This window comes from Hypanus sabinus, chromosome 2 (genome assembly GCF_030144855.1).
Source record: "Hypanus sabinus isolate sHypSab1 chromosome 2, sHypSab1.hap1, whole genome shotgun sequence".
NCBI classification, from domain to species: Eukaryota; Metazoa; Chordata; class Chondrichthyes; order Myliobatiformes; family Dasyatidae; genus Hypanus; species Hypanus sabinus.
Window position 1 is genome coordinate 196637413 of NC_082707.1, and position 25281 is coordinate 196662693.

Genomic DNA, 25281 nt, shown 5'->3' on the forward strand with positions numbered 1-25281 from the left:
CACTCAACAGATTCCAACAGATTTATGTCTGCAGCAGCAAATTTATGTTGAAATTTCCATCAGAAAGATTGTTATTTTTTTCTCTCTTCCATGCAATTGAGAAGTTTATCGGTGTCTTTCCTCATTTGAATTCCATAAACATGGAATATTCCTGGAAAATAGTTTGTTGCCTTGTTAACAGCTCTCATAGTGTGGTAGTTAGCACTACGCTTTACCATACAGGAGAAATGGGTTCAATTCCCACCGCCGCCTGTTAGGAGACTGTACATTCCCCCCGTGTCCGCGTGGGTTTCCTTCCACAGTCCAAAGATGTATTGGTTGGTAGGTTAATTGGTCATTGTAAATTGTTCTGTGATTAGGTCAGGATTAAATCAGGGGATTGCTGGTTGGCACAGCTCGAAGGGCTGGAAGGGCCTATTCTGCGTTGTATCTCAATAAATAAATAAATAGACATATACTAGTTTATCTTCACGAGAAATCAGAAGTACACCATTTGAAATCCTGCAGGCCTGGCTGGTTGCTAAGCACTCAAATTGCCCATTGACAAAGTAATTGCAACTAACCCTATCTCAAAACTGATAAGATTGGCAGCACTGTGACATGGCTCTGGCAGAAGTGCGCTACAACTAGCGGAGCTGCTGCCTCGACAGCACCAATGATTAGATTAATTCCTGAGCTCTGGCACTATCTGTGTGGGGGTTGCATGGGTTTCCTCTGGGTGCACTGGTTAAGAGGTTAAGGGTTAATGGGCTAATTTCCTCCTCCCCTCAATTCTCCACTCTGACCTTTTACCTCTTCTCACCTGTCTATCTATTACTTCCATTTGGATCCCCTCATCCTTCCCTTTCTCCTAAGGTCCACTCTCTTCTGCCAGATTTCTTCTTCTGCAGCCATTGACATTTTCCCACCCACCCGGCTTCACCTATCACCTTTCATCTAGCCTCTTTCCCCTCCCCCCACCTTTTAATTCTGGCATCCTCACCCTTCCTTCTCAGTCCTGCAGAAGGGTCTCGGCCTAAAACAGCGACTGTCTATTTATTTCCATAGATGTCTGCCTGGCCTGCTGAGTTCCCCCCGGCACTCTGTGTATGTTGATAGGTTAATTGTCCACTGTAGATAGTTGTGGTGATCTAACCTCTACAATAAGCCACCCTTCCACGGCAGAGAATTTAAGGGGTTCAGCAGCCTCTGCAAGAAGAAATTCCTACACAGTAAGTTTTAGCTATAAGTGTCTGCCACATTTATCTTGTAACTGTGTCCCGTAGTTTGAGATTTGCCCACTTGTGAAAGAGCTCAACATCTACACTGTCAAGCCTCCTTAAATCTGCATTAAAGTATTTCAATAAGAATGCCCCTAAATTAGAACAAAGACAAATCCAACTCCTTTAGCTGCTTATGAAAGGGATTGCACTGTGAGTCAGCATTGGCTTATTGGGCCAAGTGGCCTCCTATGTCATAAGAAAAAAAACTAAACTCTAGAGCATGTTATTCCTGAACGAAGATCAAGCTTGTTGTCATAAGGAAGAGCCATTCAGACAGAGTATCTGGAACACAGGAGATTCTACAGGAGCTGGAAATCTTGAGCAAAGCACTCAAAATGCTGGAGGAACTCAGCAAGTCGGGTAGCCTCTAAGGAGGGGAACAAACAGTTGATGTTTCAGGCCTAGACCCTTCATCAAAAGCTACCTTTCGTTAGGAGTTCATTAGATTATCTGGAATCTTGCCATGGAATCACAATGGAAATGATGGACTGGGGTCAATTGAAAACATAGAACAGTGATAAAAACCAGGCTCCCTTTTCTATCTAATATCTCTTCCTGCTCTCTAAACAACTAATGTAGTATCAAGTGTGAGTTGAGTCTTGACATCCTGTTCTTATTGCCTCTCATTGGTCCTGAGGCTCAGCTCGACACACTCGGTCAATTAAACACCTGAGTAAACACGGACTGTGCTGAGAATGGATAAAACGCATGCTTTAGTTTTGAGAAACAAGGCCCATAGCTGTTTACATTTAGACATTCCCAGGGCCATCAGCGATTGAGGGGATTGTTTTTAAGATCATGCCATTTGGAGTATTGCCACTGTTAACTAACTCTCCGTGCAATTTGGGTTTTCAGGTCCTGGAAGTCCATGACAACCTGGACAGGCAGTTGCCAGAAGATTGCGATCATGACGACTTGAGCGAGAAGGAAAAGGCCATCGTTCGTGAAATGTGCAACGTAAGGATTCTGTAGTGTGGGTAACAAGGCAGGAAACTGTACCTGAATATCTGTAAGCTGCCACTCACGTTGGCTTCAGTATGTGTCCTACAACGAAAATACAGACCGTAAAACTATCGTTAGGAAACAAGGGACTGACTGAGCTAAAGGAGAATGTAATAAGTCTGACGAAGCGTCTTGGATCTGAAACAGCAAGTCTGTTTCTCTTCCCACAGACGTGGCCTGAGTATCTCCTGATTTTATGCTATAACAGGAGGGTTTTGACTTTGTACATTAATTATATGGTACATGTACAATGAAAGACATGCAGGTTCAGACAACACACAGAAATATAGAAATAAATTATATAGAAATAAATTATACAAAACAATGAAGAGAAAAAGAAGAGTGTATAAAACACAAGACAAACTAAAACCTAGTTAGAGACAAAACCATTGTAGTGCAAGAGATGGTCTGTAGTGCTCTGTGCCCAAAGTAGTTTATCATCTCTTCCATTGCTTATATCCCTAGAAATCAGTAAAATCAGAAGAAGCATGAAATGATTTGCTATCTCCATTCCTCTGCTCCACCTGCCAAAAGCGAAACTTCCCATGGCCAAGCATTTTAATTCTGATTCCCATTCCGACATGTCAGTCCATGGCCTCCTCTTGTTCTATGATGAGGCCACTCTCAGGGTGGAGGAGAAACCCCTTCTGTTCCGTGTGGGTAGCCTCCAACCTGATGACATGAATATCAATTCGCCTTCAGATGAAAAAAAAACGTTCCTTCTATTCCCCACTCTGGCCAGCATTTTGAATGTGTTGCTTCAGATTTCTCATGTTTCTGACTTGCTCTGTTTTACTCTGTTGCACAGAATCATGTTTATTCTGGGTTGAAGCATTCTGGGTCTTGCTATCTACTACCTCCCCTTCCCCCACACCCCCCCCCCCCCCCCCTCCATCCTAGTCCTGCGGAAGGATCTCAGCCCAAAACATCGACTGTTTATGGCCAGACACCAGTCCTGAGGCACCAACCAATCATTTGATTCCAAACAGTTGGTTTATTGATCATTACAGAATGTCTCTCTGGTGTTTCCCACACTCTCCCCTCTCCCTTCCCCTTTTCCCAACCATGATTCCCCTCTCCCTGCCCCTTCCCACTCTCAGTCCACAATAGAGACCCATATCGGAATCAGGTTTATCATCACTCACCTCACATATGTCATGAAATTTGTTAGTTATTTTTGTGGCAGCAGTATAGTGCAGTACATAAAATTACTACAGTCCTGTGCAGAAGTACTGGGTACCCCAGCTGTATATATCTGTGCCTATGAGTTTTGCACAGTTCTGTACCTGCTCCCAGACCACATCCTCTCTTACCCCTCCCAACCAAATACCTAACCTCTTAAATGTCACAATCGAACCCATGTCCTTGCTGACAGCAAGGGGTTAGTGGCTCGGAAAAGACAGTTGGAAAGAGAGGTAGAAGACATCCAGTCAGCTTTGCTTACTGTACAGGGAGAGACAAAGGGAAAGGGAAGAACGCCAAAATGCCCTATGATGGTAGGGTAGGAGATTGGTAGAGAAGGGGGGTGGCGGAGTGTGTCTCTGGACTTGCTGAATTGTGCACTGTGTGTCTTTCAGGTGGTTTGGCGTAAGCTTGGAGATGCAGCCGGCTCCAACCCCTCCATCAGACAACATCTGTCGGGCAATCAGTTCAAGGGACCTTTGTAGTGCTATTGTCCACCAGGCCTGGGCTCTCATGGCCCGTTCCGAGGATAGAAAGAAGCACTCGATTGCATCGGTATACATAGATAAACAAGAACCTCAGAGAAATCTAATCCTGGCCTTTTGCTCACCCTCTCCCTCTCTACCATTCTACACGTGAAGAAGAGCATCACCATATGCAGAATGTGCTGGAGACTGTACAGAATGTACTGACCACAATATAAGTGTAAATTACTCACTAGATGTACAGTAGCTGGCTGTGCACACAACTCTATTAAGGTGCACTGCAGTCATATACATTGGCCTGTGTGGAGAGATTTATCTGAAGGGACTGAGTGGCCTGTAATCTTGAACAAACTAGCCCCCTCTTTTCCTCCACAGCCTCGTCCACATCAATGATCATTATGAGCAGATTCCATTGTTTCTTCATTAAATTCCTAAGACTGGGCAATTGCTGGCCAACGTTACAAGCAAGCCGGGGTCCCAGCAAGATCCATAGGAGTTGCTCAGCAGGGTCACCTTCCCATGTACAGAGACACCCAGCCCATAAATGCATTTGCCTCTCATTGTGCAGATGTGCAGTTTTGGCCGAGTGCAACTACAGCCAGATCTGGACTGGTACAACCCTAACGTATGAGTCCAGACAGAAAGGCCTCTCTTGTTCAAAAGTACGGTCACTGAAGATAAAGTATAGTTTTTTTAAGGTATAGAATTCTAAAGGGACAGTATTCTTTTCTCTTGATGGTGTTTCTTCTTGACGTCAGTTCTGTGTGGACTGTTTTAGGAAATCTGATTGCTTTGTCTGCTGTGGAAAAGTACTTGTTGATCCCCAACCTTGGTGATGGGGACCACAATCCATGTGTTGTTTTTGGAATGATGTGGATGTGAAATTGATTTTCGAGTTTTGAAGGAAGACTGGACCATAACTCTTGGCTCTGTAGAATCAGTTTGAACCAGGCTTCAAACCCTCAAACCCTCGCCTGCTGTGGCTTCCAAAGCCTATTCAGATGGAATACTGCCTCTTTAAAAGGGGATGCTGAGTCCCCAACACTGATACGACCAGGGTCAGGCAATGCCGTTGCAAGCTGTGGACTTGAAAGTGGCACAGTGCCACATCACACCATGCAAGCATGACTCACTTCAGCTGAAGTGCTGATGACAGGTGGCTGACAGTGTAATGTAGAATTTCCAGGATTTTCCAATTCTGTTGGAAATAAGAATGCAGATTGAGGTAATCTATAGATTCATGAATGTGGTTGTTTTCATAACACTGAGAGGAAAGAATTATTGACTCCAGGGTATCTTCAGATCTAAGATATATAGCAAACCAGTATCACTACAAGGAAAGTGTCAGATGGCCCAATAATTAAGGTATCTTTCTTCACTTCCGACCTGTCCCTGTACTCTGTTCTTTACCATTTTGGTCAAATTGTCGTCTAATAACTAAAGTTTGCTATGTTCTCACTTACAGCCATAGAATTGGAGAAAAGTAAGGCACAGAAACAGACCCTGCGACCCATCTAGTCCATGCCGAACCATTTAAACTGCCCACCCCCATTAACCTGGCCCGGGACTACAGCCCTCCGTACCCCTACCATCCATGCCCCTATTCAAACATCTCTTAAACATTGAGATCGAGCTCGCATGTACCACTTGTGCTGGCAACTCGTTCCACACTCTCATGACCCCTCTGAGTGAAGAAGTTTCCCCTCATGTTCCCCTTATACTTTTCACCTTTCACCCTTAACCCATGAACTCTTGTGGTCCCACCCAACCTCAGTGGAAAAAGTCTGATTGCATTTATCCTATCTATACCCCTCAACATTTTGTATACCTTTATCAAATCTCCTGTCAATCTTCTGTGTTCGACGGAATAAAGTCTTAACCTATTCCATCTTTCGTTATATCTCAGGTCCTCCATGCCTAGCAATAGTCTTGTAAATTTTCTCTGTACTCTTTAAACTTTATCTGCATCTTTCCTGCAGATAGTTCCTTAGCAAACAAAAACATAGTTATGAGTCCTACAGATATATATAAAGAAACTGGTGCTGTTTGTCACAATGTTACATAGAGTTCAGTATTTTTGTGTAGTGTGCTGTTATTTATAATAGAAAACTACGCATTCCAATAGGACTATTGAGATACTTAGAGGTGGTTAGTACAACGTTTTACAGTACAAGTGTGCCAGGTTCAATTCCCGCCACTGCCTGTAAGGAGTTTGTATGTTCTCCCCTGATCATATGGGTTTCCTCTGGGTGCACCAGTTTCCTCCCACAGTCCAAAGATGTACCAGTTGTTAGGTTAGTTGGTCATTGTAAATTGTTCTGTGACTAGGCTTGGATTAAATGGGGGTTTGCTGGGTGGCACGGCTTGAAGAGATGGTAAGGACTATTCCATGCTGTATCTCAATAATAATAATAAATCACATGGTAGCCTGTTTTGATGATATGGTTGAAGTAAGAATGTTCATTGGGATTGCTGTCTGCACCAGAGAGTGCCATGGAATGATTAGCATTCTATTTAAAACCCCAGTGGGCTCCTCATTTTAACATCTCATCAGAGCAGGTGCACTCTCAGTGCATTAGCAGACGATGGTACAGGTGAAGCATTTGGAACAGCTTCTTACATTAATATAGTGTCTATAAAATTAATCAGCAACATATTGACTGAGCCAAAGAAGCTTTTAGGCAAATTTCCACAGAAAAGGGTAATTTTTAAAAGAATATGGGAAGAGGAGAGTGAATGGGTTGTAGGGTGTTGGGATGTGGAAGCAAGGAAAAGGCAGGAGGTACAAGCAGATCTCACATAACTGCAGATTCAACAGTGTTGCTCAGCACCACATTCTGAAGGGCAGTTAGAGATGGCAGGAAAAGGCCCTCGCAGTCTAAATGTGAATTACTTCCATGTGTCTCCTCCGGGTGCACTGATTTCCTCCCACATTTAAAAGATGTACTAGTTAGTAAATTGTCCTGTGATGAGGCAAGGGTTTGATAGGCAGGTTGCTGTTCGGTGTGGCTTGTGCAGGAAGGGCCTGTTCTGCTTTGTATCTCCAAATAAGTAAACATGGTGTCTAGATGTACTGGTGACTTCATGGAATGATGGTGATCTAAGATGTAGCTCATCAAAATAACAATGTAATGGGTGGGGGTTTTCTGTCAATTTGCTACAGATCTTCATCTCTGCCAAATACCCATTATCCATAGTGTGAGTACATGAACAATTGCTTAACATTTGACTAATCGTTATTCCCTCTCCCCCAAACCTCGCTCCATTACCCTGATCCCAAGACATCATGGGCCAAACCCAAAATTCATTCAGTAGACTTGGCTTTTGATATTTGTGTTCAATACAGGCAACACAAATTGAATCTAAACCCACATGTGCCTGATTTGATCACGCAGTCAATTGACTGTCTTTCCCAAGTGATTTGTGGTCGGGGAGTGTGTTTATTTTTCTGGTTCAGATTTGCCCGCATAGGGAGCCAGTGCATTTGCAGTGAAATCTGACCCTGAGATAAGAATTTGAAGCAAATCAGCAGGGAAATATACACCTCCACTTGTTCCATTGTATAGTTTTGGAGATCTATCTTGGATCAAAATAATTCTTTAAAGTGCCAGTCATCCTTTCCATAGTACAGTCGGGTGATAATGCAGCGTCTTGTGTTCCGTACAGTCAGCAGACGGCTGCAATGAGATTAACCTAGCAGAGGTTCCTAACCGTTTTTATGACATGGAGCCTGACCTTTCACAGAGAACCTCAGGTTGGGAACCCCTGATCTAAAGCATACTGAAAGTAAATTTGATGTGAAATAGGCTAGGGAGCAAAAGAACCCAGATTATGATTTGTAGTCCATTCACTGTTGGTTATCAAAGGAGGTAATCACTTCCTCTTCAATGTCTGTATTCTTAGGTTAGGATGCACTTATTGTGTGTGAGAGAGCAAGAGAAAGAGATTGCTACAGTAGAGAGAGAGAGGGAGAGAGAGATTGCTGCAGTGTAGAAAAAGATTGCTACAGTAGTCATCTGTCTGCGTCCTAAATGATGAAAAGGATAGTGCAGTGACACAGCTGTTGGCATTGCTGCCTCCCAGATCCTGGGCTTGCTCATAATCTTGAGCAAAATGTACACAAAATACTGGAGGAACTCAGCAAGTCTGGAAGCGTCTATGGAGAGGAATAAACAGTAAACATTTCGGGCCAAGACCCTTCTTGTTGAGTTCCTCCAGCACTGTGTGTGTGTTTTGCTCAAGATTTCCATCATTCACAGTACCTTTTGTTATAGTCATAGAAACAGGCCCTTCAGCCCATCTAGTCCATGCTGAACAATTTAAGTTGCCTATTCCCACTAACCTGCACCTGGACCATATCGCTCCCAGCCTCTACCATCCACGTACCTATCCAAACTTCTGTTAAATGTTGAAATTGAGCTCACATGCACATCTTGTGCTGGCAACTCGTTCCAAACTCTCACTACCCTCTGAGTGAAGAAATTTCCCCACATGTTCCCCTTAAACTTTTCACCTTTCACCTTTAACCCATGACCTCTAGTTGCAGTCCCAACCAACCCCAGTGGAAAAAGCCTGCTGGCATCTACCCTATCTATTCCCCTTACAATTTACCTCTATCAAATCTCCTCTCAGTCTTCTCTGCTCCAAGGAATAAAGTCCCAACCTATTCAACCTTTTTGTTTTTGATCATGACCTTGCATACTACTGGGTGGGGTTTCCACACCTCCCTGTGACTAGTTTCCTCCCATCTGCCAAAGATGAAATTGGCTCTGTAAATTATCCTTAGCACAGATAATTAGTAAAAGAATCAAAGGAAGGCTGAGACATTTCATCAATTATCGTGCAGCCAGCATGCAAATAATTTACAGGGCCTCAAGGAGGTAACGAGAGAGGTAATGGGAATAACACCATTGCTGTACTGGGGGATAGCATGGAAATGATGGGCTGAATATGTCATCGAAAAGAATTATGAGTGGTATCTTCTAGGTCAGAGGGCCAGCACAAGGGGTTTGAAAACAGTGGTTGAATATTTACAAAGATAGATTCATAATACAACTGCCAACACAACACTGATAGATTCACAGAGAATATGAGGTCGTGATCATATTTTCCTAGGAAGAGAAACCAATTAGTGTAGAGTGGCAAAGCCAGTAAGTTAGTAGAAGGTGGGAGACTTAACATGGGGAATTGTAATGTCAAAATTAAATTTGAGAATCCAAATTATAAAAATGGTGTGATCTTATCTGTTAATGTATGCTTAAGGCCTGTTGGTGGGAGGTCATTACCAAATGTGTTATTCCCGGAAAGCCTCCAGTGCTTGCTTTGTCTTGGATTAGGTCTCTGGTGCGGGCGGAGGGGGAGGGTTACATCAAGGAGTTCAACCAGCTACAAAAATCACAGTGGGAAGCAATCTCCTGGGATGATTGAAATTCTGAAAGATACAGGGCTCCTGTGTGGGTTCTACAGTGTTTGGTTACAGGCTTGTTCCAGCCAGTTTGTTCTGAAAACAACTTCATTCACCTGTTTGTCTAAAGCAAAGGATAATGATACTCTATTTTCAATCTGATCTTTAGTTAAACTAGAATTTTGATAGTCCAACACTGATGGCAGCTGCATATTTTTGTGCACGAACACTTGTAAATATACTGTCCAGAGATTATCCAAACCGTAGAGAGTTGAAAGATTTCTTTTACCTCAGAATATAATAACTAACAAGCTGTACACTGGAAAATGGGGATTTCCCCAATACAATTTTGTGTTTTGACAGTATAATATTTTAATAAGACCACAATATAAATTTATCATGTTATATCAAATATATATATCTATATATGATAATGTCAGTGTTTTATTATTGATGAACAGTTTCTGCCTCTGTCAAGGATGGAGAGCCTCAGTCCTATTCTGTTGATAATTGTGATTTGATTGTTGCAGTGGGTTTAATAATAAGCTCGTGTAAATGCAATTATTTTCTTTTTAATGCCAATATATTGATGTATTCCAAAGCTCTGTCAATCCTGCCATCAAAAGGAAATTAGCTAGAGGAGGATTTACTCCACTTATTCTGAAAGAGTAAAATTTGGTGTGGACAACTCTTACGCCTCTGCTGGCTCCCCTTCTTTCTGTGCCCTCTTTTGTTTTATTAATAACAGCCTGTAGATGATGCATTAATGTTCATGAATGGAACTTGCTTGGAGATCCGGATCCCATTTTAATTAAGTTTGTACATCTACTGTCGAGAAATAAATGAAATGGCCCTTAAAATGAAAAAATCTTAGCACTGCTACATAATTTAAAAAAATATCAATAATTGATAGCTGATTGATTACCATTTGGGGATAAAAATTAAAGTTTTAAATCTCTTAAAACACTAAATGATTCTCTTTCTGTTTACTGTGCAAGATTAGAGGTGGCTTTGAGGATAAATTGAGTATGATTGCCCTGAGCCAATGGAATGTAACCAGAGAGCTGGGATACTTAACTCATGGGATCGACGTGATGTAGTTAATCCCTCTGCTTGAACTCAGCCATTTGTTTCTCAACACTCAGCACTCAATAATCAAAAACAATAAACCTGATCAACTAGGACCATACAAAATGGAGAGCTCCTTATCATGGTGCATATTGTGGAAAATAACCAAGTTATAAACTCTGTAATGTTTTTACTGCCATAGTCTGTAAATGAACCAGGTGAAGAAGCAGGTTGTTTGATTCAGTCCAATGCTTAGAATCAAATTCAGAGCACCTCACCTATATGAGATTATTGCGTTTTAAGGCATAACCATTTCTAATGTGGTCAAAGCGTTGTTTGAACATAGTTCAGCATTCTAGGTGTACATGTGCCTATTTTGCTCGTTTGTTTTGGCATACGTTGCAATGATGAATCAAACAACTGGAAGTCTCTTTTATTTTCTTAGCCCGTGTTTGTACAAAATAGGACATCTTTATAATTCCGTGCCTTAGGATAGCATCCACATCATGAGAATAACCAGGCTGGAGTCTGTGTCCTCTCTAGACTCATTATGTGTTCTATTATAATGATCAATGGGTTTGTTTTGTTCCATCTGTAGGACTGCGTGTTCATCTTGTAATCGCCACTCTACATATTTCATTACATGATGTTTTGCATTGGTTAGCTCAAGCCAAGTACTGTGGGTTAATTGGTTCTAATTATTTACCTGCTCAACATTTATAATTTCAATTGCCGCTTCCCATGGCAAATCAATAATTTATAGTAGATTGAACTTTCTTTCCCATTTGCAATAACAATAAAATTGAAACAATCTTTACTCAACTGGTTATTAATTTTTTTTTAAGATATAGGAACAGAATAGGTTATTTGGCCCATCAAGTCTGCTCTGCCATTCCAATTTGACTGATTTATTATCCCTATCAACCCCATTCTCCTGTCTTCTCCCTGTAACCTTTGACACCCTTACTAGTCAAGAACCTCTGCTTTAAATATACCCAGTGACTTGGTGGCCTCCACAACCATGAATTCCACAGATTCATCACTCTCTGGCTAAATAAATTCCCCCTCTTCTCCATTCTAAATAGATATCTTTCTATTCTGAGGCTGTGCCCTCTGGTCCTAGACTTCCCCACCATGGAAAACATTCTCTCTACATCTACTCTTATCTTTCACCCTGCTTCCCAATAGGATAACTAACATCAGTGACTGTGCCACAATTAGAATCTGCAGCTTAAGAGTTTGAAGTGCACATCTTTAATGAAGAACTGCTGAGTGATTCCAGTTGACCTAGTGAGGTAAAGTACTAGAGCACTAAACCACTCAGACTTCAATAATCCAATTTCAATATCTGTAATCCTCACTCCCTAAAGGAGGCTGTGAATGGTGAGATAATTGAAGGTTTCAAGGAAAGATCAATAGAGTTTTTGCTGGGATGTCAGAGTGCATGGAGCTGAGGTAGTTAAAACAGATCTAATCAAATGTTCCAGGGTGGTCAAAGACCTGTCCTATTCCTGTCTTGCTTGGTCTATGTTGAGCCTGTTACCAGTTGGGACCAAGGATTATGTGGCTCAGCATTTTCAAATTATGGAGAGAAACATCAGAGGGATTTCTGCCTGAAAACATTCATGTACTGATCAAGTACGGGGCAGGTTCTGGCCGAGTTCAAATAACCCATGGATGTACTCCTTATCTGGCAGATACATGAGGTAGTATGCATAAAAATGAACCACATATAGATAGATGTCCTCAAGAGCAGGAAGGAGGGACTGTGGAAAAGACTATCAGCATCTTACTTCTGTAATGTTTTGTCCCTGTGCCGGACTTGAACAAGCTTGAGCCAAGCGGTGTTAAAGGTGCATTAGAACATGCCCCACCTCCTGCAGGAAGTTATTAGAAAGCTGCCTCCCACCCGGCAGAAAGTTAGTAGAATGTAACCTCTCTTTGCTGAAAATTATATAACACATTTCGTTAAACTTATATAGCTTCATTAACATTTTCCGACTACTTAATGAGATAGAAATTAGTGCTGAACCACATGAGAATATTAGGGCAGGAGATAAGAGGTTTGCTAAATGAGGTTGCCTTCAGTCAGTGTGGGAAAGGAGACAGAGAGTTGTAGAGGGGAAATTCCAGAGCCTGAGCCCTTCATCCTGAAGATACGTCTGCCAGCAGTGTAGTTATATAACTCCCAGTGGCGATAGGCAAGGGGCCAGATTAGTAACAGCCATCTCCGACACCTGTAGCACTGAGTCTAATACAGAGAACATGAGTGGTGAAACTGGAGGAACATGAACGCTCGACTGAGAATCTTCAGTTCAGACCACTGTTTAATTGGGAACCGGTGTAGGTCAGATAGCACAGGTATGTTGATAAATGGAACAAGGTGAGAGTAAGGTACCAGCAGGGTGACTACTAGTTTACCAAGAGTAAAATGAGCAGGCCAAACAAGAGCTTTAGAGTTGGGAGAAGACACACGTTATTCATTCTGTCTGAGGTATAGAATGTTAGCTGCTCTCAGCAGTCTAATCCAGATTTCCAGCCAGTGATGAGTTGGTAAACTCACAACCAGAAGATGACCATGAAGTAGGAGAATTAAAGCAATGGTTCTGTATTAAGATGCAAAGTGAAACATTCTAAACATTCCCCTTGATGGATGCACCAGAACAAGTGTGTCACCTGATTCAAATCCAGTGAACTGCCAATCAGAGCAGCTTCTCACAAGCTCATTTACATACCTACCTATGAAGATAAGTGCATGCAGTCAATGGTCCTGAGCCCAAAGACTTATATATTGATGGGTAGAGAATTCCCTTACACATAAAAGGATGGCAAGTGCTGCTCAGAAGTCCTTCTGTTGTCGACCATCCTCTCCAATTGTGCAACCATTTTCATCAGGACTGCTAGCTCTAGACAAGGCCCCAGAAGCACAGCCAAAAGCACTCTATGGGAACAAAAGGTACCTGAGAATTTTTCTCAAATGCCTCGAGACCATCAACAAACTTAGTCCTCATATCTTAATCCCTCACTATCCCATGCGCTCTCAATCCACTAAGAAAATAAAGTTGTAAAGGACATCTGCATGCTCACAAAACTCATCTCTCATTTTATCTTGTAGCCATCAGACCTTTAAAATTTATCTGCTGTCCATGTAGAAATTTCAATTTGCATATACAAGAATGTTGGCCTACAGATTTTTGACTGAACGTCATGCCAAGGGGAAGGAAACAGAAATGTGACTGGTTATGCACTTGCAAAGTCATAAGTATCCAAGCAGAGCAAGTTACCATGGTAACCGTCACTTCCTGTCTGCAATGCAAGTTGCCCTTGAAGTGATTGTCTATTTGAATAAGTGAAGGTACTCACTTGCTGCTGTTAATCACTATTGTGTGATATTCTGCTGACAGTCTCTCCTTGCGTTGCCGAAGTGCCATACTTTTGTTGAGAACTGCGTAGAAAAAGGTGACAATATGGCTTCACAAGAAACCTGCCCTTGCAAAATTTGAAAACACCAGCCTTTTCTACATATCAATAACTTATGCATTGATTAGCTTAATATGTAATAGGATTTTAGGTTTAAAGTCCTGTACAAACTATTTCTTTCACTCCCTTGGTCTTCACTTTTCTTCAGACAAAAGACCATAATTGCTAAATATGTTAGGGGAGCTGATGCCTTTAAAGAGTGTGGGAAGGAGAAATTAGCGGGAAACATAATAGATTATTTTCTTATCACTATTAACATGATACAAATAGAAATTTCTGCATGGATAGCAATACACTTTGCAGAGCATTTGATGGCTCTGGGCCTGTACTGACCAGAATTCAGAAGAATAATTAAAAACTCATTAAAAACTATCAAATGGTGAAAGGTCTTGATAGAGTGTTTGTGGGGTGGATGTTTCTAATGGTGGGAGATTCGAAAACTAGATTACACAGCCTCAGAATAAAGGAGCATCCTGTGGTGATGAGGAGGAATTTCTTTGGCAAAAGAGTGGTAAATCTGTTGAATTCATTGCCACAGACAGCTGTGGAGGCCTAGTCTTTATGTATATTTAAGGCAGAGGTTGATAGATTCTTGATTGGCCAGGGCACAAAGGGATATGGAGAGAAGACAGGAGTTTGGGGCTGAGAGGGATAATGGATCAGCCATGATGAAATGGTGAAGCAGACTCGATGGGCCAAATGGCCTAATTCTGCTCTGATAACTTATGGTCTTATAGATGTGTTTCCTGTTGGCTGTATACTCTCCCCTGTCAAAATCGTAATTTTTTTCCATTCACTATCATAACCTGATCAACAATAATTCCCAAGGTGGAACTTAGCTATCTCCGAGCAGTGAAACAGGAGGCATCTAGCAAATTTTACCTCAGCCACTGCCTCTTGAAGAAGCTATTTTGAGAGAATGCTGGCATTTGAGAGCAAGGGAGTTGGAAGGAAGATGAATATTTTTTTAACATTAAAAATATTGTTATTTTTTTTTGAGGTGATGTATGTGTGTATAAAAATGCTCACAAAAAACACAGAATGAGAGGAAATCAACTGTGAATATAAAAGATGAATATTTTAATAAGGTTGTGATGCGACCGTAACTACTTAAGAAAAATTGCAACTGAAGTTTCACTATGGAACTTGCGATGAGGAAATTCCTGCTGTTTTTTGCCTGCTGTAAATGTGCATGCTGTCGTCTTTGATGATTCTCTCTGTATATATTGAAGTCTGCGGGCCCTGCGTGGATTTGTATTTTCGGCGGAACACAACATTTCACGCCCAGCCTCCTCTACTTGTCAAACCCTGAGGTTTATTTGAATTTTAAAGTAACAATTCTAGCTTTCAATATTTTAGTTAAAGCAATGAAAGGGGTGTGTCTCATAAGAACTGTTAGTTGACTTTTAAACAAAATAAAACATACAGATTCTTTATGTCTGTTGTGTAAGTTTGTGTGTGTGTTTGTGTGTATCTGCGCACCGTGCGTGTACAGGCACTCGAGTATATGTTATTTTGAAACCCGCAGAGGAAATACACAATTAATTGTTGTAAACTCATAAAAATGTTCACAAATTTCAAGGTAAATTTATTATGAAAAGATGTAGATGTCACCATATAGTCCTCTGAGATACATTTTCTTGCAGGCATTCACAGTAGAATGGTGAAATACAATAGAATCAACAAAAAGCCCTCCGTACAAACATCGATTGACAAACAACCAATGTACAAAAGAAAACACTGCAAATTCAAAATAAACAAAACTCATAAAGACAGAGGGAAAGGTAAATAAATACATAAAAACTGAGAACGTGAGTTGTAGTGTCATTGAAAGTGAGTCCATAGGTTGTGGGCAACACACACAAAATGCTGGAGGAACTCAGCAGGTCAGGCAACATCTACGGAAAAGGGTAAGCAGTCGACGTTTTGGGCCAAAACCCTTCAAGTTCAGTGTTGAGGTGAGTGAAGTTATCTGCGCAGATTCAGGAGCCTGATGGTTGAGGGGTAATAACTGTTCCTGAATCTTCTGTCCACAATGCAGGGCTTCAACCCAAATCGGCTACCGTTCCTTTCATCCCACAGGCTTTGCTCAATTTGCTAAGTTGCTCCAGTAATTTATTTTTGCTCTCTTCTGTCCATTGTTACATTTTAATGTTTTTGGTTCCCTTTGGTTTTAATGATTAATACATTATCCAGACTATCAGTGGAGAGTGTGCTACCGTTCCCAACCTTATTGGTCATTGCTGATATCTGTTCATTGCAAGCACACCCTACTATTAATTTTAATCTTATTTTTGAAACTTAACCTATTATATTAAAATAATTATCTACTTCCTCCACTAACTTTTGCTGAAGTTGCTGACTGAGCCTCAGTTCTATGATGGAGATGTATCCTTTGCCTAATGACAAGGCTGTATTTCGAGGTGTTGAGTATGTATAATGTGTATCAGAGGCAATTTCCCATTCACCATATCAGTCCAGTCCTGCTATCCTGTCCACTGAATATTTTGCACTTAGCTATCACCTTTCACATCCTTGGGATACTCCTAAATCAAAGTTCAAAGTAATTTTTATTATCATATGTCACCACATCCAACCCTGAGATTTGTTTTCCTGGGGTCATATTCAGAATGAGAATCAGGTTTAATATCACCAGCATATGTTATGAAATTTATAAACTTAGTGGCAACTGTACAACACAATATATAGATAAATATAGGGAAATAAGTAAATGAACTACTGAGTATATACATATATTAAATAGTTAAGTTAAAATTGTGCAAAAACAAAAATATTAAAAAACAAGTGAGGTAGTGTCCAAGGGTTCAATGACCATTTAGAAATTGGATGGCAGGGGGGAGAAGCTGTTCCTGAATCGTTGAGCGTGTGCCCTCAGGCTTCTGTACCTCCTTCCTGACAATAGCAATCCGTAGATAGCATGTCCTGGGTGATAGGTGTCCTTAAAATGGAAACTGCCTTTCTGAGACAAAACTCCTTGAAGATATCTTGGCTAGTAATCATGATAAAGCTGCCTAATTTTACAACTTTCCGCAGCTTCTTTCGATCCTGTGCAGTATCCACCATACCAAAGATACGGCTTGTTAAGAATGCTTTCCATAATACATCAGTAGAAGTTTCTGAGGTTTTAGATGACGAACCATATCTCCTCAAACTCCGAATGTAATATAGTCACAGTCTTGCTTTCATTACGGCTGCACTGATATGATGCAAATCTATAGAATAGTAACTATAACAGAATCAATGAAAAATCAACCAGAGTACAGAAGGCAATGAACTATGCAAATGCAAACATAAATAAATAGCAATAAATAATGAGAACATGAGATGAGATAAAGAGTTCTTAAAGTGAAGTCATTGATTGTGGGAACATCTCAATGATGGGGCAAGTGAGTGAAGTTATTCCCTTTTGTTCAAGACCCTGATGGTTGAGGTGTAGTATCTGTTCTTGAATCTGGTGGTGTGAGTCCTGATGGCAGCATTGAGAAACGAGCATGGCCTGGGTGGTGAGGATTGCTTCACACCAAAGTAATTGCCCTTTGAACTCCAGTCAGTGTTCTATCAGTTAATGCAACAGCCAATCTGCACTCAAACAACAGATGCTATAATAGTAAGTTCTTTATTCGTCAATGTGGCAAAGTTATGGAGAAAAGACAGGAGAATGGGGCTGAGAGGGAAAATAAGTCAGCCATTGTGGAACAGTGGAGCAGGCTCGATGGGCCAGAAGGCCTAATTTAACCCTTATGTCTTTTGGAATTTGAGACATTTGTCTTAAGGCAGCATTACATCCTTGGTTTTAGATTCTAGTCCTCTTGAAATGAAAGCTAACGTTGCATTTGCCTTCCTGGTTGAGTCCATAGGTTGATTGGAGGTTTATAATTACAAAGGATATAGACAATCTACATCAGAGCCGTAACAGGCAGTAAGTAAGTAAAGGCTCTGATCTCCCATGGAGGACAATAGAATACAGTGGCCTGTAGGTGTTAGTGCTTTAGATATGGCAGGCCACAATGAAAACAGAACATGCTGGAAAGACTGTAGATCAGGCAGCATCTGTGGAAAGAGAAAGATTACGTTTCAAAGTGGAAACCATCAGAAATGGCAAACAGAATTGATTTTAAGTTACAGAAAGAGTGAGAGAGGGAATAAGTGTGAACACAGAATTTACTATCTAACATAGACCTACATAGACCTCTATTTTTTTCTACCATTCAAATGCCTGTCTAGGTCTTTTAAATGTCCTTAATGTGTCTGCCTCTATCACCACCCCCAGCTAATGCATTCCAGACATTTTCTACTCTTGGTGTAAAAACCCTACCATCTCTCCTAACCTGTCCTCAACTTAACCTCAAATGGATGTCCTCTGGTATTAGCTACTGCTGCTCTGACTGGCCACTCTGTCTATGTCTCTCATCGTATTCATGTCACTCTCCTTTGCTCCAAAGAGAAAAGCCGTATGAGTGTGAGAGTGTGTGGGTGAGAGAGTGCATTGTGTGTAGATATGAGTGGGCACGTGAGTTGAGTGTGACTGAACGAGCGAGTGTTGGTGCTGGCGGGGGGTGGTTCTTACTGGTAGATCGTTAGGACAAAGGAAATATCTCTGGGAACATCACTAATAAATTGAGGCCAGGGTTGCCATGGAGATGAGCTATAAAACAGGCCAGCCCGTGGATGGGTTAATGGGGGAAGCTGGAGAAAACATAAAGGCTTTGAAATGTGGCAGTTAGGGTGTGAGAACATAAACAAAGTTTCAAGATGTTCTGTTGTTGAATGATGTGAATGGAGAGATAAACTGAGCCAATATAATGACTGGCCAGTCCTGACAGAAAGCTGGTTAGCTGAAGTTGTAGAATTTGACAAGAGTCCAGAAAGCTGTAACATTTCCTGATGTGAGGTGTTCCTCAAAGACACTGCACTCTGAATCAGGTTTAATATCATTGACATACTGTATGTTGTGAAATTTGCTGCTTTGAGATAGCAGTAAAGTGCAATAAGTTAATAAGTTCCAGCAAAAAATAAATAAATAAATAGTTCAAAATAGTTAGGTTTTTACTTGGAAAGCTTGAGATACAGCTTGGAAAAGTCCTTCGACCCGCACTGCCTGGCAATTTAACTCTACCCTAACCATAGCATGATTTACAATGACCAATTAACCTACTAAGGGGTCCTTCTTTGGATTGTGGGGGGGAAACCAGAGTGCCCAGAGGAAACCCACATGCTCACAGGGAGAACGTACAAAAACTCCTTACAGACAGTAGCAAGAATTGAATCCGGATCACTGGTACTGCTTTGTGCTAACCACTATGCTTCTATGCTGAGCTAGCATCCTCATGAGTTCACAGACCATTCAGAAATCTGAAGGCAAAGGGGAAGAGTTGTTCTTAAAATGCTGAGTGTGTGTCTTCAGGTTCGTGTGCCTGCTCCCTGATGGTAGCAATGAGAAGAGGGCATGAACAAATGGTGAGGGTCCTTAATGATGGATGTCACCACCATTTGAAGATGTCCCCGATGTTGGGGAGGCTTTTGCCTGTGGTGGAGCTGGATGAGTCCACAAACCTCTGCAGCCTCGTGCATTGGAGCCTCCATCATACACACTTCAGTGCATTCTGCCAGACAGACAGGTCAGAGTGAGTCAGGGTCGCCCCTGAGGACCAAACACAGTTGTTCTGCAGAGGTCAACCATGCTTATCAGATAGCTCAGTCACTTCTGCCTAATGGGGTGGGTGGGTTTGAGTGTGCGTGTGTGCCCTGAACTCCTGGTGGAGTCGTCGGGGTGCCGTCATGACAAGCTTTCTGCACCAATCTTTTTGGTGATTGCTCATCGTAAGGCATGTCTTGGGCATCTGAAACCTGATGGAGCCTATCCCCCTCCAGGTTTTTGGAGCAGACTGGATTCGAACTCAGGAGCCTTTGCTCCAAAGTCCGGTGCTGATGCCACCAGCTGGCCTATCTAATGGGATGAGAATGGTTAAAACTGGAGAGCAGATTAGATCTTACTGCAGCGAGAACGAAGCAGAAACAAGAGACTCCAGGTATATGAATCTGGAGCAACACACAGACAAGAGGAATTCAGCAGATCCGACAGCATCTACTGAGGGAAAAAGTCAACATTGTGGGTCTGTCACCAATGCCCTTGAATGGAAAATCCTACTGAAAGTAGAGGATACAGCTCAGACCATCGTGGGTAAAGCCCTCTCACATTGAGCACATCTACAGATCATTGCCGCACAAAAGCAGCATCCACCACCTAGAAATGCTCTCTTCTCACTGCTGCCACCAGGAAGAAGTTACAGGAGTCTCAGGACCCACACCACCAGGTTCAGAAACAGTTAATACCCCTCAACCAGCAGGCTCTTGAAGCAAAGGGGTAACTTCATTCACCCTATCACTGAACTGTTCCCAAAACCTATGGACTCTTTCACCTTATGCTCTCGATATTTACATTTTTTTCTCTTTTGTATTTAGTTTGTTTTTTTGCACATTGGTTGTTTATCCATCCTGATGTGGCTGTTTATTGATTATTTTGTGTTTCTTGGATTTACAATGAATGGCCACAAGAAAATTAATTTCTGGGTTGTATAGGGTGACATATGCACTTCGATAATAAAATTGCCTTGAACTTTGAAGACTCTTCAAAGTAGAAGGAATCTTTAGTGTGAACTTTTGAAATAGTTGACACAAAAATTACTAATAAAATTAGTAAGATTTAAAAAATCCTTCCTGTTATTATATTACATTGCTATTATATATTTACAAAGGCAAGTTGAAGAATATACAAGGCAGAACCGTCTGAGTCGTCATCCTTCGACTGTTCGCGGTACTAGCCCGCCCCCTACTGTTCACATTACAAAGCATTCTGAGAGCTGATAGATCATTTCCCATTTACCAATCAACTAGTATTTTAAACCTAGTCAGAAATTCTTCAGAAGCAAAAGCTGATAAAGGAGAGTACAATTAGCTTATATCAACTTGCTGGTTTCCTTCAAGTCGCTGGCAGAATATTTCATACGCTTCTGGTGGTGTTGGGCTGGGGGTGAGTCAGATGTATTTAATTGGGATAGAATTTGCTTGCTGTTCCTTTCAATGGATTGCATTGGTTCTACCAGTGTTTGTTGAAATAATCAAACTCCAAATGCCGGAGATCAGGCAGAAACACAGTATCTGGAACTGCATCAGATTCATACAATCAAACAGCACAAGACATTACTTTCATCTCTAATTCCTGCAAATCAGTGCTTTCCAAAAACAAATTCCATTAGTACTATATACACCACTAAATACTGATGAAGGTGGAACCTCCATTTCTACATACCATGGAGTCACAGATAATTCCCATGTTCAGAGAGAGGCCAGGGAAGATATGAAGTTAATTGATCTAACAGTTAGGCTGGAAGACAAGTGTTCCCATCACTTCTTCCCTCTTCCTTCCCAGCCCTGATGAAGGGTCTCAGTTCGAAACATAGACTGTAAGTCATTTTCATAGGTGCTGCCCGAATCTGCTGAGTTCCTCCACCATTTTGAGTGTGTTACTAATCGACCATTAGTATTGGTCTATAATTGTCACATGTACTGAAATACAATGAAAAGCTCTCTCGCTTGTGTGCCTTCCAGTCAGATCATTCCATACACAAGCACATCAGAGTAATAAAAAGGAAACAGAATGCAGAATAAAGTAAAAACACAAGAGATTCTGCAATTACTGGGAATTCAGAGCAATGCACACAAAATGCAAGAGCAACTCAGCAAGTCAGACAGAATCTATGGAGGGGAGTAAACAGTCCTGATGAAGGGTCTCGGCCTGAAATGTCAATTACTTATTCTCCTCCATAGATATTGCCTGACCAACTTAGCTTTTCCATCATTTTATGTGTTGTAGAATAAAGTATCACAGTTACAAAGAAAGAGCAGTGCAGCTAGATGTAGAAAGCTCAAGGGTCTTTAGCATTAGGAGCCAAGAGGTTCAGAGATGAGGAGAAACTTCTTTAGCCAAAAGGTAGCGAATCTGTGGAATTCATTGCTATAACAGCTGTGGAGGCCAAGTCATTAGGTATATTTTAAAAGGAGGTTGATAGGTTCCTGATTGGTCAGGACATCGAATATTATGGGGGAAAGGCAGGAGAATGAGGTTGAAGGGGATAATAAGTCAGCCATGATGGAATGGCGGAGGAGACTCAGTGGACTGAATGGACTAACTCTGCTATGTCTTATGAAGCTAACGGCAGAAATTTCAAGGATCAAGGTGCTGGTGGAATGGGAAAAACAGCCAGAATTTGTGAAATATATTGGCAAAAATGACATGGGTAGAAGGGAGGGTGGCCCTCTGCAGGTGGAAGTAGGAATGCCTTCTTCAACTGTGCAATCGGATTTCTGAATCCATAAACCTATGAAAACCATTGTTTGACTTTTATTTTTGAAACCACATTATAAAATGTGGTTTAGAATGTTTACAGTGCAGTGTAGTGACAGGAGTGATAAATAGAGGGGGTGGGGGAGTTAATCAGATTAACTGTCTGGGGAAAGTTTTATGTCTTGCACTGTATTGCTGCTACAGAACAACATGTTAGTGATAATAAACTTGATTTTGATTCTGACGTAATTAAAAATATTACCTATAAACTATTAAATCTGGCTCAGTCTAGCGAGTGAAGTTTGATGCACTGGTGAAGACAATTACAGGAGGAAGGGCCTTGAGATTCCTGGATCACTGAGTCCACTTCTGGAATAGCAGATCCTATACATACCACATTGGTTTTAGCTTTGCTGAGAAACAGAGTTCTAATCAGTGATTCATTAAATCTGGATATAGAAGAAATATTTTAAAATAAATAATACAAAAACACAAGTACAACTCTAATGCCATATATTTAAAGTTTGCCGATGACACCACTGTTGTTGGCCAAATCAAAGGTGGTGACAAATTAACAAGTAGGAGGGAGACTGAAAATCTGGCTGAGTAGTGCTACAACAACCACCTCTTACTGAATACCAGCAAAACCAGACAGGAAGCCTTTAGGAGGTTATTACAGGAGGAAACCTTTGCTAACCTTCATCAGGGTATCTGATGTTGAGAGGGAAGGTAACTTTAACTTCCTTGGTATTATTATTTCAGAGGATCTGTCCTGGGTCCAGCATGCAACACATGGCAGCACCTCTACTTTCTTAGAAGTTTGCACAGATTTGGCATGTTATCTAACTTAGACAAACTTCTATAGATTCGCAGTGGAGTTGTACGATAGCCTGGTATGGAAACACAAACGCCCAAGAATGGAAATGTCTACAAAAAAATATTGAATACAGCTCCATCACAGTTAAAACCCTCCCCACTACTGAGCACATATAAGAAAGAGCTGTCACAGGAAGGCACCATCCAGGCCATGTGCTCTTCTCACTGTTGCCATCAGGAAGGTGGTACAGGAACTTCATGCCCCACACCACAGTTGTTATACCTCAACTATCTGGCTCTTGAACCACAGGATAACTACACTCATCCCAACACTGAACTGATCCCACAACCCATGTACTCACATTTAAGGACTTTACAACAACTCATGTTCTTGATATTTATTATCGTTTTTTTTCGTATTTTGCAGTTTTGTTATCTTTTCCATATTAGTTGTTTGTCCATATTTGTTGTGTGTTTTTACATTAATTCTCTTGTGCTTCTTTGTATTTGCTGTGAATGCCCACAAGAAAATGAAAGTCAGGGTATATGATGACATATATGTATTTTGGTAATAAATTTACTTTGAAATAATGAGCAAAATAGTGAGGTAGCATTCATGGACTGTTCAGAAATGTGATGGCAGAGTGGAGGAAGCTGTTCCTAAAATGTTGAGTGTGCATCGTTAGGCTTCTGGACCTCCTCCATGATGGTAGTAATGAGAAGAGGCCATGTCCTGCATAGTGGGGGTCCTTAATGATGGATGCCTCCTCTTTTGAAAATGTCCTAAAAAGAGGGAAGGCTAGTGCCATGAAGAAGCTGGCTGAGTCTATAACTCTCTGCAGCCTGTGCACTGGTACCCCTATATCAGATGGAATGTTCTCCATGGTCCTGTTGTAGAAATTTGCTAGCTTTTGATGAAACACCAAATCTCCTCAAACTCCTAATGAAGTATAGCCAGAGACCTTCAAAAGGCAATTGCTTTCCACAATTGGACACCTGGAATGCACTGCCTGTGGTGGTGGAGGAGGAAAATACAAAAGAGGCTTTACATTCTGATGTGCAGGAAATGGAAGGATGTAGACATTGTGTGGGCAGAAGGGATACTTTTTAGTTGGGTATTTGATTACTAGTTCAACTGGTTCAGTGCATCATAGGCTGAAGGGCCTGCTCCTGTGCCATACTGTTTTATGTTCTATAATGTTGATGAAAGGGTGGCAGGATGGAGGTACATCTCCACCAAAGGAGGTGTAAGGTGTTCCTTCCACACCCCCCCCCCCCCAACCCACCTGCAGGTCACCCTATGGCAAGGTATAGCACTTGTTTATTTCTCCCTCCCCCCAACCCCAATCAGGGTCACATGAACCATGGGAGCAGGTGGTGGATGGTTGTATGAGCAGCTGGTGCCTATAAGAAGTCCTGATTATGTGACTACCAACACAAGGCAGACAATTTCTGAAGAGTTTTGACAATGGCTAGGGTCACCTACCTTCTAAAGACACTGCCTAGAAGGTGAAGACAAACTACTTCTGTAGAAAAATTTGCCAAGAACAATTATGGTTGTGGAAAGGTGGCAATTGCCCACATCATGAACAAACAGATATTCAGGCAAGTGGAGAATATTCCATCACATCTCTGACTTGAGCCATGTAAATGGTAGGCAGTCTTTGGGCAGTTTGGAGGCAAGTTACTCAGCAGAGGGTCCAGAGGTTCACAGGAATGATCACAAGGTTAATGTATGAGGTGCATTTGATTGGAGCCATTTGGCGCGTACCCACAGCAGTTTAAAAGAATGATGAGGATGAGGATCTCATTGAAATCTATCAAATATTGAAAGGCCTTGATAGAATAGATGCAGAGATGTATCCCATGGTGGGGCAGTCTAGGACCAGAGGGTGAAGCCTCAGAATAGAAGATAGTCCCTTTAGAATAGAGATGAGGAATTTCTTTAGCCAGAGGGTGGTGAATCTGTGGAATTCATTGCTATAGATGACTGTGGAGGCCAAGTCATTGGTTATGGGGAGAAGGCAAGAGAATGGGGTTGAGAGGGATAATAAATAGAGCCAACTCAATGGCCAAATGCTCTAATTTTGCTCCTATGTCTTATGATTTCTAGTCATGGAAACCAAGTGACAAATATCTGAAAAAGCTATATTATTTGACTTGGGATAATTACAGATTTGCAATATGAACCCATCAGCTATGAATTTGGGAGTGTCT

At 41.4% G+C, this 25281-nt stretch overlaps 1 protein-coding gene across 2 annotated transcripts in view; it reads left to right on the forward strand.

The window, feature by feature from the left end:
- LOC132389742 (coiled-coil domain-containing protein 85C-like) overlaps window positions 1-10025 on the forward strand; it is a 277288-nt gene extending 267263 nt beyond the window's left edge. For both annotated transcript variants that reach the window (XM_059962319.1, XM_059962328.1), the window contains 2 exons: window positions 2118-2219; window positions 3842-10025. In XM_059962319.1, coding sequence (XP_059818302.1) covers window positions 2118-2219; window positions 3842-3931 — 192 coding nt within the window. In that variant the 3' untranslated portion in view covers window positions 3932-10025. The remainder of the gene's footprint in view (window positions 1-2117; window positions 2220-3841) is intronic.
- The last annotated feature ends 15256 nt before the right edge of the window (window positions 10026-25281 follow it).